The sequence below is a fragment of the Lethenteron reissneri genome, chromosome 27 (genome assembly GCF_015708825.2).
Source record: "Lethenteron reissneri isolate LAM-NWPU_2019-01 chromosome 27, ASM1570882v1, whole genome shotgun sequence".
Lineage (NCBI taxonomy): Eukaryota > Metazoa > Chordata > Hyperoartia > Petromyzontiformes > Petromyzontidae > Lethenteron > Lethenteron reissneri.
This window is the reverse complement of record NC_083805.1, coordinates 10,551,903-10,566,915: the sequence shown is the minus strand read 5'-3', so window position 1 is coordinate 10,566,915 and position 15,013 is coordinate 10,551,903. Positions and strand designations below refer to the sequence as shown.

Genomic DNA, 15,013 nt, shown 5'->3' with positions numbered 1-15,013 from the left:
TTTGAGGACGCTACTGAGGTAACCAAAGGTATCACGTTTAAAAACACGATTTTTTTACGTAACTGATTAATGGATATTACCTAATATACTAACGTATAATTTAACTTTAAATGAAATCTATCTTAACACAAAGGGCCATCATACGCCTAACACCTGCGATACAATTTAATAATATATTGTTGTGAATGTTAATTTATTTTAATCAATAAAAGAGTATATCTCTTGTTCAGAAGCTGACCCAAACGTGTAACGTTTTATATAAATACCAGCCTGGAATGAACAACACTCGGGTTATGAATCAGAGAGAAGTTCGGCATAGTTTACTCATGTTGCATGAAGGGCCATTTGTCTACCATGAATGCACCCTCTGATGAGTATATATATACACACAAGTAACATTTCTTGCCAAGACATTACATACTCAACTTGGCTTAACCCTTGCGCACCATCTTCATGTATGTGTTGAAGAAACATACTATTACTATGATTATAATTACTCAGGTAAAGCCCAATGAGCTATTTGCTCTTTTTCAGAGGTGATCTGGCCACATATTATAGCTCGTCAAAGTGATTTATAAACGTGGAAATATATAGTATCTGCCAAATAAATCTAAATGTATGTTTATCAATGTGGAGGGCAAACCCGGAGGCAAACCTGAAGAGAAATCCCCGCGACCACCACGGGGGTAGGTAAGGCACAAACTCCAAATATAGAGCATCATCATCAGGGTCAGGATCGGGATCGAATCCGCAACCTCCTGTACACTAAACGAGGGAAACAACATCTCGCCACCACGGCACCCCAAAAAGCCACCCATACCACAATGTGGCCAGCCTCCTGGCACATAATTGCCGACTACATACTGTACAGTGATTAGAGGCTCCCAACGCAAAGGATGTCCCCTTTACCAAACAGAAGGCACAGTCAAATCGCTGAAGTTTCACAGGACTTGACCACAGTCACAAAAGCCATGGCAAAAGGCAGGCATGGTAATACAGAAGAAGAGAGTCGGTGAGAACTCCCTCTCATCCTGGCCCTTTATATTTTCAACGAACACACCGCACATGAACACGGCAAATGACTGGCCGCTATGGGTGAAACATTCCACCACTATTGGCCGAAGTTACATTTAAGCAACGTAAACTTGATTAGGCTAAACCATTCTAAGGTTTCCCATTGTAGGCTACATCTAAAGTGTAGCGTGTAAATAATTCGTCATGAGCCTGCAGAGAAACACGATGTTTTCGGACTGTTCTGCCGCTCACTCGTCCGTTTCCCGTCAAGGAAGTGAGAGTTATTTTCAGCGTTGGTTTGGGGGTTTTTTACCCACAGACAATTTCACCTTCTTCAACTCTTCTCAGCGGCCTTGACGAACCGCAAGCGTTCCTCGCTCCGACTAGAAAAGTATGCACATCAATCGAAACTTGACCTTGAATGCCCCGCTAGATAAGTAGCCCACATGAATGTCTTGATGAGTTGCAGCTACATTGCCAAATTCAACTAACTAAAATGCATACATAACTTCAAGCAATTGCGCAAGTTGAAGACATGAGCGTGTCCCGATGTTTTTGTTCAGTCAAAACTGAGCCAATGTACACAAATGTTATCAAGATTGACGGCTGAAAATAGCAAAATTCCCATTTTGCCGCGCATTTAGAGGAACTGTGCGACATAGGACTTATAAGAAGTGGTGTTAAATATCCCTCCAACGCCATACGTAACTAAAACCCAGAACTTGCCCAACCATACACCACGAGATGCTGCCATAGTATACTGGTTAGCTCACTGGAATTGCAATCCCGCCCGGTTCGATCTTCCGATGTGGCAGTTTAAACAATGGACACATTTCAATCTTGATTTGAAGCTTTCGTGACTGCAGGAATCCATACTCTTTGGTTCTTTCGGTAGAATCACGTAAGTAGAAATGTCTGCTGTAGACATCGTGCTGCTCGCGGCTATCGCAATTTTCACCTGAAGACGATGGCTTGTGTTGCTATTGAAACGTCGTGATTTATTTTGTTTTATTTCTACCTACGTGACTTACCGAAAGAACCAAAGAGTAATGGACACATTTCTTAAATACCCCCCCCCCCCACCGACTCTGTCCACCCAGAAGTATAGATGGGTACAACCACGGTCAGTCGAACAGAAAGTCACGTGCGATGGGAGAAAATGTATGTGGTGCCATCTTTTCCAAGACGTCGCGTGTAAAAAAAAGGGTCAAACTACCTTCAAGAGGGGCTCTCTGCAGGGCTCCTTCTAGTGGAGGCCCTTCTGCCAGCAGTGGCGTGAGCAAGCAATTGCAGAGCTGCACCTTTACCATCACACAACACAGTCGAGTGTTGTGCAGTCTATTCATATTGGGGTTATCGAATTACAGGTTCATGAGTGACACAAATTTACCCCCAAGGCATTCAATAATTTGTCATCATACAGCATCGCATTTCACAATTAGCACTAGTCGCATTCCTGCATTTCCCATAAATATGCTAAATTTCTCTTCATATGCAAATTATTTTGTCAAGGCGCTCTTCCTCCTCCCTCCCAGCTTAAATAGACGCTCCAAGCCTAGGACGTGTCATTCAGACTCTGTCTTATCGACAGACATGTTCTTCACCTGAGGACGGCTGCTTGCGTTGTGGCCGAAACGTCGTGAGAATTATTTTATTGTTTTCTTTTTATTATTTTATTACTTCCCTTCTACGTGACTTTACCGAAAGAACCAAGAAGATGAGTATTATTGTTGTTCTTGTCTCACGCTTGTCCTCTCATTTGGGTTTTTTCCATCTCGTTTGTAAAATGTGTTTGCTTGACCCGAAAAGTTACATGAGAATAACATTTTCATATCACTTGTGTACAGTAACATATCATGAGTAATAACATAATAATTAACACGTCTAAGGCGCATTTCATCCACAGATCCCAATGCAACCCAACAGGTACATCAATTCATCGCTATGTGCATACAAGGTTTTTGTTACATGATCTTCATAACTTACTTATTCATGGGATGTGTGCATGTTACATACACTGTTACAATGCCTGAAGCTAAGATTCTTCTGGACAGGGCCAGTCTTCAGATTTAAAAAAGGACTACTGTCAAAAACACAGTACACGTAGATGTCAGTCCATATGCTGGATGAGGGCATATTTAACACCGTTTGGGTCGTGGGGGTTATTTGACCAAACTTCACCACACTGGTCAGTGCAGGTTAGTGATGACGGGGAACATAGACATGGGGGAGCATAGAAATATTAAATTGAAAATGTTTTACTTTAAGAAAAAAAATATCATCAGAATTTGTGATTTTAACACTTTCAAACCGCAGTCATGTTGAACACATGAGCTGTGTCCCGTCGATATCTCTAAGAAAGCTAATCTAATATAACAAAAAAAATTTGGCATAAGGTTGTGTTGCTATGAGGGACTCCCCCTGTAGAAAAAAACAGCCAAATTGATCAAAGGTTTTACAAAAACCAGCGGTAATAAACTTTGCCTTTGTGATGCCACAATTCCCTGACGTCATCTTGCAAAGTCGCAAGTCACGTGCCGTGGTGACGTGACCTCATTGTACTGCTTTAAAATTAACATTATCACTAATTAAACACTTTCGAGGACAAACAAATACACGTTGGAAAGTGCAATATAAAGTTTCATTTTCGTTTTATACGGCAACAGCTTAGAATGATTGCTTTTGGATTACATTTCTTTGGTTTATTTTTGCAAAGGTAAAACCCATGAGGCAATAAATGCAATTTTTTTATTGGTATCTAGTTGCACAATCGAAACTTGGTTATATAAAAAAACATAAACAAAGGAATAAAAAAACAAGCGCACAAGGTCAAGTTCCAAACGGCAAGGCCGTGCATCAACATGGTACAACCAGCACAAATAATATAACAAGGCGAGTAGAACGCACCCCACACAAAAATAGTCTTCAACGCAGAGCGATCAATTGCACGTATCCCTATAAAAGGGCTTCTAATGTCGAAAAGTTTTTTAGAATCAGAATAATCAGAATCAGAATATGTATAGTGAATTAATCCGATTAGCTATGAAGCTCTTTTTCACAGATGTCCAGTAGAAGGACAAGGACAATGTAAGGTTTTAATCCCAAACATTTTAGCTCAGTTGTCCCAGACATTGGGAGCCACCACACGGAAGGAATTTAAACCAAGTTTGGTTCTCATGGGGAGAGGACTTTTGAGCAGGAACAAGGTGGAACTTCTCATATTATTGTGCCGACAGATTGCGTGGGTATACTGCTGCCAGCACACACACAAAAGTACATCCGTCATATGCATGTGCTAGCACCTCGCTCATTACTGCTAAAATAATTCACAGGCCTAGTGAAGGTGGCATCGGACACCTTGCTTTCAAGTTGACATGAATTGAAGCAATCCTTCATCACTTAACCAGTCTCCATGGCAAAGTCTCAGAAATCTCAAGAACATTAGCTTAAGTACAGATAAATAAATACAATAATGAGGTAAGAACCCACTGAGAGGTACCATAAGTTTCTTTGAAATATCAAAATCTGGCTCAGACATAAATTGATAAATTAATTCCCCCTCATATGAAAATGGAGGGAGGGTCTCAGCTTTTGAACACTATGTGATTTAATTTGGATAAAGATCAGTGTGTAATGAATGCTCATCATTGAGGCTGTCGCAGCACAATGGCTGGCATCATGCAAGTCCTTACACCGGATAAGCTCTTAGAGGAATACCATGTCCGGGCATTCTGTTACGTAATTATCGTCCAAGGGCCTATATAATATTGGGAAGCCTTTAAGTACATCATGCTACGGCATAGGTTCGGACATTCGGGAGCATTGCATTCAATAGGGCTGAGACTGGATAGAGCTTGGATGGGTGACCATCCTGAAGGGAACAGCTTGTCATTGGGCTACGGGTGGCTACGTGGTGGGCAGCAGAGGCTGTTGCAGTGAAATCCATTGTTGTATTGTAAACCCAACTCTGTGCTCATCGTCTTTACCAGCTCCTGCTGACCAGCGAGGTAAAGTTTGGCGAAATAAACTCCACGACCCGCACGGGGTGGGGAGGCCCTCATCCAGCAGTGGATTGACAAAATGGCTGATCGTGTGCATGTACACACACACATTCTACAGATACGCGCAGGTAACAGGAGCACGAGCCCACAAGGACGAGGAGATGATCCTGCAGAGCAGGTTTTATGGATTTTGGAGCCGGAGGCGACGTTTAACCAGACAAAAAGCTCACAAACACCACTGCTTCACTTGGGGCAGTGAGATGGCCCAGCGAGAGCGCGTTGCAGCGGTTCGCGGTTCGATTCCGGCGACCTTCCTGGTTAATACCGCAGGTGCATGAACGTTAAAATAAGGCGACCATTTCCGGATTATCCTAGTAACAAAAGTAGCATATGCTACGGGCCCCACACTTTCAAGGGCCCCGCGCTAAATGCTTTCAAGCTATCAATTCCGGCTCAGTGATTCTGCACTTGCTCTATTACTCTAGTACTGTACTGCCTTCAACGTATGAACGACTGGGTGTTTAAGGTTAGCGATTTGTCATTATCTGGCTGTATAGCAAGTGTTTTAATATTTCAGTTTTTTTTTTTATTTAGGGCCCCTTTATAACAGAATGCTACAGGCCCCGCACTAGCTTAATCCGGCAGAGACGGCGACCCGAGTTCAATTCCCGACCACATCTAACCATCAATGGTCAGTGGTGTCAGAATCCTTCTTGGGCCACATCTTTCTGACCAGTGCTGTGAAGAATGGTCAAAACCCACCATGACCAGCAAAGTGTGTAAGAGGCCTTCATACAGCGGTGGATAGATGAGCTGCACATAAAATGTATTTGTTAACCAACACACGGGTGGATCAACCTAACTTCCCATTTTTTTTAACATCCGAAAATAGTGGGGAACATCGCGTGGTCAAATACAATGACACGATCCAAACGACGTGGGACAGAGGAGGCCCTCATTCCGCGGTGGAAAGTAAGGTGGGGGGCACAAGCTTCGTCACCGGTGTCCGCTGTTGTTATCCTGTTAAAGAGCGCTCCTGGCGTGACTCACAGCGCTTCCCGTAAGCGCACGGGTAGGAGGCTGACGGCTGCGACTTACGGCACCGCCCGAGCCCGGGGGGAACGGTTCCAGCCCATGGTGGCTGCAGTTAAACACGCGAATTCCAAAAACCAAGATCCCCTCCCGTATAGCCTGAACAGACTGTTGGGGCAAGTGCTGCTAGCGAGCACCTATGAAGGCCGGCACGGCACAGGAGGGGGGGGGGGGGGGTGGCCAACACCACGCCCGACCGCCTTTGTCTCCCCAGTGGCGATGTTTACACACCGTACCGGGTACTCATTTGCGGCCGAGTCGCCCTCGGGGAGGCCCAAGATCGGTTCAGACAAAATTCGTCACCGGTGTTGGCCGTGAGCGGGAATCGAACTCGGGTCACCGGGGTTCGTAGCGCAGCGCGCTAACCGCTGCACCACCGCTCCCCACACACAGACACGCACGCCTGCCTGCCTGCCCACACATGCACCACAGCATGCACCACAGCATTCCCTTCCACACGCGAATTCCCTTGCCCAATACCAACGAATGCACCGTATCCGGCCACGCTGGCCAGCCAAGCAGTCGGTGGGCGGCGGAGATTTAAAAAAATGCAGAGCAGATGTCTCTCAAAAGCTTCGCGCAGTTTTACAGAACGAAAACAACCCCCTTCAGTTCCAAGCAATGAACGATACGACGGGAATGCACCGAACAGACCCGAGCGTATAGGCACCGAGTGCTTTTGTAGACGTTTGTGAATGATTCGAGTCGATGCCGTGTGCTGCATACCCTTCCTTGCCCATCACAACTTCACGGTGTCTACAACTGTTTACACTGCACCTGTTACTACCCCCAAAAAACGTTTAAATTGAATGGCACCAGTTTACGAACTGGGGGTGAGCGGACGGGTGGTGGAGCGGTGGTTTAGTGGTTAGCAAATTTCACCGTGAAACTCCGCCGGGCGACTTGAGTTCAATTTTCAGCCACAGCTAATTACACTGGTCAACACACTTTTTCTGGAATAAGGTATTCCAACGGTTTTAATGTAATTTTGGGGTGCTGATTCCAAATCTGGCATCAGTTGTTGTCTATCACATCAGGTTTTTGAGATATCAAATATTGCATTTTCAATAAAAACTGCAGAAGAAAAATATTAAATAAATGTGGATATCTACATAAAATTATATTATAAACACACTATCCTAAAAATACAGCACCATATTTTAACACTAAAGCAGTCACTGACTCGCAACAACTTGCAATCATAAGTGGCAGAGTTAATTTCGGTAAAATCAATGAAAATGGGGTATGCCGATAGCATAAAAATGAGATGTGATAGAGCAAATCTGAGATCAGATTTGGAATCAGCACCCTGAAATTAGTCTAAAACAGCTGCAAAAGTCCAGGCCAGAAAAAAATGTTTTTTTTGTTGTTGACCAGTGTTATCAATGGCCACATCTTTCTAACCAGCGCTGTGAAGAATGGTCCAAACCCACCATGATTAACACGGTGGGTGAGAGGCCTTTATGCAGTGGAGCTGTACATCAATAAATACTACCTTAAATACACAACTGTCCACGTCTGCCTCCAATGCTGATGTTTTCACATGACACTGAATAATGTACTCATTATCTGCTAAGTCAGAGTTCTGTGTTTATGTGTGTGGATACCAGTGTGTGTATTGGGGAACTGTGGTGCAGTGGTTAGCGCACTGTGCTCTTGACACTGGATGAGTACAATGTCCCCAACTGAGCACAAGGCACGAATTATTTGGCAATGGACATCTTATAAATTGAAGCACATTTTTCAACTCGTATCTCATTTCAGCCAATGTAACAGCCAACAGAGGCATGTGTTTGCGAAGAAGAGCCACCATTGGATGTTATTTGTCTGCACGAATTAGCAGATGGTTTGCTTGGTACATAGCGTTCCTGGAATGACATTGCTGAAGGGGTGAGGCTGCGTTCCAGTGAACTCTGAACCATAAGGAAATTCCATTGACACCAAAGCGGGTGGCACACGAAGCGTTTGTTACCAGTTTCCAGAACAATGACATGAATATATTAAGCGTATATTTAGTTGGAACTCAAGTTCCCATAAAGAAAGTGCGACGGTTGAGGACGTCACTTAACACAGACACCGAGTTATGCTTGGCTCAGCGGTCTCTTGTTACGAGGCCAAAACCTGGGTTACATCTGCAGTTTTGTGAACACAAACCCGACACTTTATACGGCACTTAAATTCGCATACATAACACGAGTGAATGAGTCTAGAATTGTAATTAAACAAACCACAATACCGTACTGTCATAGAAAAATTGTGACAACGGCAGACACTCTTGTTGCATCCAAGCCAATACTGAGAACCATCTTTATCAAGTTAAACCAAGACTCCCACATTCTTCACCATTACAGCGATACACAAAGAAGAATATCCCCCATTATAACCAAGTGCTGTACAATGTTGAGGCAAGTCCTGTTTGCGAGCACCTTTTTTAGGGCGGCACAGCACACAAGGGTGGGGTGCGGACAGCACCACAACTGACCACCTCTTTCTTATTCTTGGTTCTTTCGGTAAAGTCACGTAAAAGGGAAATAATAAAATAATAAAAATAAAACATAATACAATAACATACGCTGCCAAGCTTAGCATTGTTCATTGGGACGCTGTCTTTCCGACAGCTCTGTTCTTCACCTGAGGACGGCTGCTTGTGTTGTGGCCGAAACGTCGTGAGATTTTTATTTTAGTATGTTTTATTTTTATTCTTTAATTATTTATCTTCTACGTGACTTTACCGAAAAAACCAAGATTATGAATCCCTGCAGTCACGAAAGCTTTAAATCGAAATTTATTTTCCTTATTTTATTATTTCCCTTCTACGTGACTTTACCGAAAGAACCCAGAATATGAATCCCTGCAGTCACGAAAGCTTTACATCGAAATTTCACCTCTTTCTTCTCCAGTGCTGGTGCTTTCACATGACACTGGATAATGAGTACATTATTCAGCACATTGATCGAACCACTAAACCACACTGGTAGGCACACGTAAACGTAGAACTGACTCACCAGGCACTGCAAAGGCAACTATACACACTGACAAAAAACTCGGGGGGGGGACGGGGAGCTGTAATTTTTGTTTCATCAGTCGCAAAAATTAGTGAGCGATTTGTTTTAACCTTCATGTGAAATCTAATACAGTATGTCCCACAATCCAACAAAACGTGCACACACCACGCAATTATATAGTTTGGGTGGAATGTTAATTGTTGTATAAATATCAGGCCAGTATCTTTAAATAAAACCTGACTAAGCAACTTAGGGCCGAGCCGTGCAAGAAGACGGTCCTACCCGGATACGCGCCGTTGTTGAGTGGGCTTGTCTGCAGGCACGCAAGGTCAAGGAGGGTAGAGGCCCCCGATTCAACACCACTTGGCATAAGCACGTCAAGCAAGAGGCACTGTTGTTGTACACGTATTTATTTTTTCCACCATTGCACTTGCCGCCGTAGTTGGAATGGCTGTTCGGTGAACCGACCTCTTGGGAAACGTGAATTTGCGTTAGTCATTGGAAATAAGTACAGCTGCAGGGTGCCGAACGTTTGGCGAGCTGCTGCCACCGCCGCCGCTGCTACTTGTTGTTGTTGTTGTGGGACTCCGCTGTGTAATCGCCGTTGTAATGTCTTTTTTTCCACATTACCATGTGCCAGACTGAATGAATTAGCACTCAAAATATGATGAGCATGCGAAGGCTGAGCAGGACAAGCTTTGCCAAACTGAATGTGGCAAGCATGCCAAGTTAAGATCAACAAGCATGCTAAGGCCACTGCACGTATTGATAATAATCGTGTAGAGCAAAGAAACACCGCGGTTTATCGTTTGCGTTAAATGGCAAACATTTCCAACCAACATAACTATGTCGCACTCTTTCAATGTTGCCATATTTAAGGGTTTGTTAACACGAAGGCTTACGTGACCAATATCCATAAGAGGTTTTTGGATTAGATCACGTAAATATTAATGTATAATTAAAACAACTCTTGATGTCCGCCTGATGATGTTCGTTATAATTACTGGTGAAACGCTGTACTCAAATTGTTAAAGTTGTGGGTTTACTCTCCAACGCACCGGTGTGCTGAGCTAGTAACGAATTGGCATGTTTCTTTATGTGACAAACCTTAACTAACTGGCTTCAGGGCCTTGCGAGGGTTTGCTCCACATCATATTCAGGAGCCAAGTCAAAGATCTGCTGATTGTGCCCTTTCATGTATACCTCCATCGCGGTTACTTTTCTTGGGGTGATTGGGAATTGAATGGTGCCCCCCCCCAAGTTGTGGAACTCCTTACTGGAGATCAGGCTCTCGGAAAGTGTTGACATCTTTAAATCACGACTAAAAACTTATTTTAAAAATATAAATCCGATTTAGTTTTGTTCCTCTTGGACTCTTATTCTTCCACCCAGTTATTTCTTTATTATCTTTCTTATTTTCATTCTCGGCACGTTGAGACTTTTGTGAAAGGCGCCTTAAAAGTGCAAATTATTATAATTAAGCATCCTATGTTGAACAATGATATGTTGCGGCTTTCATTAAGCAACTCAGTTGCACATTGCGGTACCTCGCCATAAAAAATCAATCCATTAATTTTCCTTGGTGTTCTTTACAATTGTATTGTGCGGCAGGCGTGCATTCAGCGCCATGCTATGAGATTAAGTGTCCGTATGGAACTCTCACGAAGCATTGCACCACCCCCGCGTTAGAAAACGGCCACAGGAGGTGACATCACAGAACGAAGGCACTTCCAAAGCCACTTCGAGTGACTTTTTCATCCTCACTCGGGGGGCGGTGTACTTACTCGCGTGCCCTATCTAGCACGGAGAAAAATGGGCAACACATGCCGGTGATTTTTAAACCAATATTTTTGTTACAATTCTCACCGCTGGAATTAAATTTGAACGAGTGGGGGTTTTTGCTTTATCCCACAGGGTTTTTTGCAGTTAGTGGTAACCAGACAGAAACCATCAACTCTCTGCACCGGAGAAATGAGCAACATGCACACCATATACATCGTCACCGACACACACACACAAACAAACCAGGCATCTAAAATTGGAAAAGAAAAAAACAATATGTAAATAAATTTCCAAACCGAGTGCCTAGAAATAAAACGACATTAGAAAAACCCCAACGTAACAAAAAAAGACGCACACCCCGCACAAAACAAAGAATAAATAATTTTGTTGGTGACAATCCAGGCGATTGTTCTAAAGTTTTGAGGAAGGGCAGGCAAGCGGTCATTCTGCATTCCTATTCTTCCCATGAGTAAACACAGGCGCTGTTGTGTGCTGCGGTGGCGGGTGAGCAGCGTGGTGGATACGAGAGCACAAGTGAGCGACGGAAACCTTCGTATTGCAGGAAGCGTTAAACCTGCACAATGAACGCACCGCTGTGTGACGCTCGTGGCCGCCAGATGCTAGATAACGGTCGGATTTTTTCCCGTTATAAAATATTAGTGCGCGGCGCAGTGGCGAGATGTTAACTGCCTCGTCTGGTACGCAGGAAGTCGTGGGGTCGATCCAAACCCTGACGCCTGTATATTTGGAGTTTGCGTGTTCTCCCCGTGGTCGCGTGGATTTTTCTCCGGGTCCTCTGGTTCTTCCCTCCACATTTAGAAACTTGCGTTTAGAGTATTTGGGGGCTCTGAATTTCAACATAAGTCACTTTTTTGAGCTGTCATTTGTGGCCAGGTCGCTTGTCTGAAAAAGTGGATAATAGCTCAGTGGGCCTTACCTGCTAAAATTTAAAGTTTAGTTTACTCAGGCAGAGCGTGCCAAAATAAGTGATTGCCCACGTGATTGGTTGCTATGTTTACGTTTTTATAGAACATCTGGTAATCAAGCAGCATTTGTTGAAAACAAGCCTGATTGATCTTGCTTATGAAACCCAGAAAGACAAACCCGTTGCAAGAGTTTGCTTGCGTAAACAAATGTTTGATTGCTATTACTGGTCTGTAAATCCAATAGTCTGATGGATTAAAACACATTTTATCCATAAGTTCTGCTTATATATGTTTAAATCCAGTCGATTACATTACAACATTTTACAAGTAACTCATAGCCGGTAGGCAAGTTGCTGAAGTTGTCAAATGCATACATTTTTACTCTTAACATTGAATGATAAAATTTCGGTTGTTTATGTACAGTATGTTGAACTGCTTTTTCACCATACATAGCCAACCGTGCTAATTGGAGGTGCGGGGGAATGACACTAAACACAAAAAGCAGTTCTAGAGAAAATAGTTTTCAATCTAGATTTTAAAGTACATGGCTCCAGAGGCTTCTTAATTTCGGAAGGAAGAGCATTTCAGATGAGCGCAGAAACGCATCTGAAAGCGCGTGATGCAGTGACCATCTTTGTTCGATGGTCAGCTAAAAGCCAGCTGCTGTGAGGATTACCAGAGTTGGCGTGATGGTTTATGCTCTTTAACGAGATCAGCAAGGTATTGTGGTCATAAGTGGCAAGCACTGCATGTAATGAGAGCGATCTTATTTTTTTTTAAATGTAAGTGCGGCAACCGTTGCTCCAACGCTTTCTCCGTGTTTTTTGAATGAATGTCTGATGCGTGGCACTGTGTCCGGGGCAAGCACCTGTGGGCGAGGATGTGCTCTGCTCTTTCGTGACCAGGACCTCTCCAAGGAGTTCCTCCTTGATGTCCCATTCTACCTCGCCCTCTACAATCAAAAGCGGGGCACAGCGCACAGGGCACAAAGCACAAAACAAATTGTAAGGCACCGATCGTGGACCGTTCAAGAAACATTACTGAATCCTGGCAGTGACCCAGATGTTAAAATCACATGGCAACACAGCAAGCCAGAGTTGTTGATGAGAGTGACATAGCAGGGCGGCAACGTTTATAAATGTTTTTATTAGGAACTGAGCAGATAGCCGTGTTCACGTGTCACTTACGCTCCTCAGTAATCACCGGCCGCACACGTCACCAGTGCGATACCCATACGTAGCGATTACACGCGCACACTGCCTGGGCACATGTAGTAATGTGAGTGTCCTTCGTTTGATACATGCGTGTGGGGTTCATGTGTAAGCAGGGAGTGGTAGTGTTTAGCACAGTGCACTATGACCCTGGAAACCCGAGTTCGATTCCCATTCACGACCAGTATTCGGTGGCCCTGAGACTCCCCTAGATCGACTCAGTCTTAATTGAGTACATGGTGAAATGTGTAAACATCAGCACTGTGGGGCCTTTGGTAGCAGGGCGTAGTGCTGGCCACCCTTCCCCTCATATGCCGTGGTGTCTTTGATATGTGCTGCCCAACATTCTCATGTCAGCCCTACTGGAGATCTTTGTCTTTGTGTAAATGAGTGCGCACAATTGCCAGACAATGTGCTCACTTGAACAATATTTAAATGGTAATTTTTAATACCCTTACGAGGGATTTATAGCTTAAAGTATTATCATTAGAATGAACCAAAACAATAGCTATGGTTGAAACAGTTAAGGCAAGTAATTTGGAAATAACACATTTGTGGCTTACGGAGACTTCCCGGTTCCTTCTGGAAAGTCCCAGCGCAGTATTTATGACAGTTACACCCCAATAGACAAACACATCCTGTAGAAGCCATGCAAACTGTTGGGGCAAGGGCTGTGGGAAAGCACGACACAAGAGGGGATGCTGTAGCTGGCACCAAGGCCAGTCAGATGTTAATCCACAGTACAATGTGCTCATTTAAAGGCTGTGTTAAATTAGGGATAAGAGATCCAGACCAGGTTCAGACCTGTTTTCTCGGGGCAGGGATTTAACTGATGTGACCAGATTTGTAGTACTGGGTGCAAAAAACTAATTCCATTGCTTAATCGTTTCTTTCCCCCCACCTCACACCCACCCACCATCCCCCAACACACTGCACACGCTGGATGATGATAACATACCTCTATCAACATAATTTACTCATGTGAACATGCACTCGTATTCACAAGAATATTTCTCCCCATCTCCACCCGATGTGTTTCCACTTAGCAACGCAACCCAAGGTTAGGAAAGTGTTGATGCAAGACCAATGGTAAATTATAATGTAGGTGAAGGCTATGTTTGCCAGGACTGTGATTCTATGGAGGTTTGTGTGCCAGCCCTTATCTCAGGGTCATCAGATGGCCAATTGGGTAAATACACTGAACGGCTTCACACACTGGACAGCTTTACAAAAAACGTAACCCAAGCGCTTTGTTTGTGTACATGTGTTTGCATATGTTTACATGCATTATCGGTGGGACTCCTAAACGTAGTAGACCAATGCTAAATTTAGTTCAATAGTCAGAGTACTGACCTAGCAGCACCGAACTCCTGGGTTCAAATCTGGGGTTTTAGTCACTCAAGATTGAACCAGGTTCTCAAGTACAGCCCAGTTGATGTTCTCAGCCTGTTCGCCAATTTCTGCAAAAAAAAACTACGATAAAAAATTAAATGTTTTTACTTTAGTTAGCTAAATTCCAACTTTGATCATTAATCAAAGTGTATCGCTTTTAGTGCCATGTGCCGTACATTTCTCCCACCGCAGGGCATATTTGAAAGTGCGTCTCTTCATGTGTGGACAGGAAGAGATCACTTGAAGACCGTTCAGAAGACGTTTTGTGAAACCTGTAATTCTCTATCACGCAAGCCTGCGGTGCTTTGTGGGAGCTCTCAGTTCATCATTTGTCTCGTGGCATGGCACCAGTAGCTCAGTTGCAATATAATTGGGAAATATACTTTCTTTTTTATTCAATAGACAAGGGTAACTCGTGTGGTAAGGACTATACCTCTGGGACTCCCACCGTCTGCTGTACAAGTTTAAGTGCCCACTAAGGACGCTTGCCTAAGCGGTCAAACCAAACCAAATGGTTTGATCTTTTTGACTTTACACATGCGCTTATGTTCGTACAGGCAAGTCGTCGCATGTGTGTTTAAATACCTACA

The 15,013-nt window shown here is 43.8% G+C and overlaps 1 protein-coding gene across 2 annotated transcripts in view; it reads right to left on the bottom strand.

The window, feature by feature from the left end:
- Positions 1-15,013, bottom strand: part of LOC133348557 (uncharacterized) — a 49,442-nt gene that overhangs the window by 13,105 nt on the left and 21,324 nt on the right. Inside the window, exon 2 of one of the 2 annotated variants that reach the window (XM_061561437.1) lies at positions 12,689-12,772. The exons of the other annotated variant lie outside the window; for it this stretch is intronic. Coding sequence (XP_061417421.1) covers positions 12,689-12,772 — 84 coding nt within the window. The remainder of the gene's footprint in view (positions 1-12,688; positions 12,773-15,013) is intronic. 2 annotated transcript variants of the gene reach the window in all.